Source organism: Lepisma saccharinum, chromosome 14 (genome assembly GCF_977018435.1).
Source record: "Lepisma saccharinum chromosome 14, izLepSacc3.1, whole genome shotgun sequence".
In the NCBI taxonomy this organism is placed as follows: Eukaryota; Metazoa; Arthropoda; class Insecta; order Zygentoma; family Lepismatidae; genus Lepisma; species Lepisma saccharinum.
The window spans coordinates 15,788,800-15,792,028 of record NC_139242.1 but is presented as its reverse complement, the minus strand read 5'-3'; the positions used below and the strand labels follow the sequence as shown (position 1 = coordinate 15,792,028).

Below are 3,229 nucleotides of genomic sequence, written 5' to 3'. Positions count from 1 at the left end.
GCGTTATATCTTATTGTTGTATTTGAAATATTTGCACATAGACCAAAAAATGTCATTTTAAATATGCGTGACTGAGAATCATAAAAAAGGAGGCCATGAAAGATTTTGCAACAATACATGTTAAGAAGTGTTATTACAGAATTCAGTTTATACGTACTAACAGACAATCATTTGTAAGAAATTTCTGTTTGGCAAATATGTCAACAACTTTATAATAGTAATATTAAATTCAATACCATCCTCAATTGTTTTAAATACTGTAGTGTGTACAGTAATATAAAATCTGACTTGAAAGTTAAAGCAATATGGAGATACTGCAATGATTTTTGTCAATCTGTGTAAAAGGAGTTTCTTATACTACAAGAATCATAATTCTCGCAGAAACGAAAATTTTAGAACTGGTAAAGATTGTCCGTTGTAATTTCGGTTAATGTACACTAACCTATGTAATGAGTAATGGCATTCATTATTCTGTTTCTGTAGAGGAATTTACCACTCACCTACTTATGATAACAAAATAACATTCCTGTAATTAAATTTTGAAATCTTAACATTTTGGGGGACATGTAGGGGATACTATCCCCTCAGTTAAGAATATTTTCGTAAAGCATTCCCCAGATGGATAATATGCATGGGCATCCCCCATCTACTGCATTGTCCCCATGTTGCTCATACAACCATCTTCCCCTTCCCCTACCAAGTATAACATCAAGTATTAATTTCAACTTCGAGCACTGGAGCGAGTAAAAACAAACATGTACTATTTATATTATTATGTAAGCTCTAATTACCTTTTGTTCTTTGAACCGCATTTCAATATAGACTCAGCTTTTAATAGCGTTCTAGTATGATCATTTCCATGGGATGCAAGTATTGTTGGCTTCCAAGAATAATAGAATTCACATATTTAAAAGAGGACTCACTTGTACATTGTCGTAACAACAATGCAATTATAAGATTACCAAACGTCTTGATTTAATAGCCTTGAAACACCTTTTATGCAAACGTTTTTTGGTTGCAACGGTAGGACCGCGAAAGTGATCGCGTTTTAGTGATTTTGAACAACACCTCCTTGTGAATTTTCGAGGGTTAGGTTCACCCGATCCCAATTGACGTCATCAGATGGTATGCATTTTGAGTATACACCCAGACAACTCAATCTTATGTAATTCTAATAATCTTGCTAAGAACAAAAAATTAATGTTCTTGGTAGCCCGTGCGTTACCACAAGTTAACCAACTACGAGTAGTGCGTCACAATCTGCATGACGTCAAATCTCAGGAAATCTCAGTTACAACAGTTTGAACTTTAAATGTTTGAATATGCAGCACGTAACAAGGTAATACAAATATAATAATTTACAGGATCGCTGTATGAGTTAGGTTCATGGGCTCGCCCACATTAGCAGGGCAGATCCTATCAATTGTCTATGATTTTGGGACGAGCGGATACAGCTATAGCAAGTTGGATCGGCGTTCAGCCAATACGCAGCCAGAGCTGTCGCGCTGCTGCCAAACTAACTGCTAGCGGAAAGGAAACGCAGAGATTTCGCCGTGTCCAATATTCAGCTTTTTATATGTAATGCATGCACTTGATATTTGAGTACAATGAAATATATACTTAGTTCATTCAAATGAAAAGGTCCATTTTATTTTTTCTGAAAAAGCGTTTTATACGAGACAGTAATTTCATGTGTTTTGTATACCCACAGGTATATGCGACGTTTTAGTAATGAGGCATCTGCGCATGCGCAAGTGTGTCCAGGTAGCACGTGTCCGTTATCTAATCACCTTCACTTTCTTCCCCCCAGGTGGAACGCTGTGCTGAACAATGGAGCTGCCATTAAGGGACGTGTCCAAGGAAGAACAGCGGGGTGTCATTCTGTTTCTTCATGCCGAAGGAGTACATCCAGCGGACATTCATAGGAGAATGAAAGTTGTGTATGAAAAATGTGTATCGGACAAAACAGCGAGAAAATGGTGTAGGTGTTTTCGTGGTGGACGAAACACATTGAAGGACGATGCTCGGCTGGGACAGTTGAAAAATCGCATCCCTGATTGGACAGTGGCTGCTATTGACAACCTTATTCAAGAAGACAGACGAATATCCCTGGCAGCGATTAGCGAACAAGTGAACGTGTCATTGGGTAATGTGCATGCCATTGTGAGGCACAGACTGTGTTACAGGAAAGTGTGCGCACAATGGGTGCCAAAGTGTTTGTCAGAGGAACAACAAATGTGCAGAATGGGAATGAAGGAATGTACAGGAATGAAGGTGAGGACTTTATCAGCAAAGTCATTGCTGGAGATGTATCCATCTGCCCTTATAACCAGCCAGAATCAAGGAGGGACAGTATGGAATGGAAGAATACAGGATCACCAAAACCAAAGAAAAGCAAGTCACAACCTAAAGTCGGCAAACTTATGATGACCGTATTTTTCTGACCAAGGGACACTGCTAGTGGAGTTCCTTCCGGAGGGACACACAATTAACGCAAACACGTACTGTGAACCACTGCATCGTTTACGGACACCAATCAAGAATAAGCGTCGAGGAAAAATCAGCAAAGGCATCATTTTACTCCAGGACAATGCTCGTCCCCATAGAGCCAGACAGACACAGGATCTGTTGCAATAATTTCATTTGGAAGTGCTAGACCACCCTGCATTCAGTCCTGACTTGAGTCCATGTGATTATCACATTTTCGGACCTATGAAGAAACACCTCAGAGGACGACACTTTGCCTCGAGTCCTGAGCTGCATGAAGCTGTCAGGGATTGGTTTCATTCCCAGCACAAGGACTTCTTCTACCAAGGAATTCATAACCATGTTTCAAAGTGGAACCAGTGTCGTACCTCATGCGGTGAATATGTGTAGCCAACTACTGTAATAAAGTTTTTGCAAGGAAATGTACCTTTTCATTTGAATGCACCTAATAGTAAAGAATTCTACACACGATTATATCATATCACTGCAGCATATCGTATAAGAGAAACTCGTAACTGAAAGAAGTTTGAAGGTCTTTATTATAGAGGAACTGCAAGGTCATCATCATCACTCACGTTTCTGTTTTCTGGCATGTTTCCCAGAAGATTTGAATAGGGGTTCCCCGATTTCTGTGGTAGATACGTTACCCTGTTTTATAATACGCAACACAGTATGCACACAGACACCACACGCATTAGCCGTAAGTTCTCGACTCGGAGAAAACACTGTTTCAGCACGCACT

The 3,229-nt window shown here is 39.6% G+C and overlaps 1 protein-coding gene across 1 annotated transcript; it reads left to right on the top strand.

The window, feature by feature from the left end:
- The first annotated feature begins 1,830 nt into the window (after positions 1–1,830).
- LOC145998301 (protein GVQW3-like) lies at positions 1,831–2,427 on the top strand. Its single transcript, XM_083134704.1, has one exon. The coding sequence runs from the start codon at positions 1,831–1,833 to the stop codon at positions 2,425–2,427; it is 597 nt and encodes a 198-aa protein (XP_082990830.1).
- Positions 2,428–3,229: the final 802 nt, after the last annotated feature.

What these genes read in the sequence shown, in the direction of transcription:
- LOC145998301 (XM_083134704.1), top strand. Translation starts at nt 1,831, where the DNA reads ATGGAGCTGCCATTAAGGGACGTGTCCAAGGAAGAACAGCGGGGTGTC.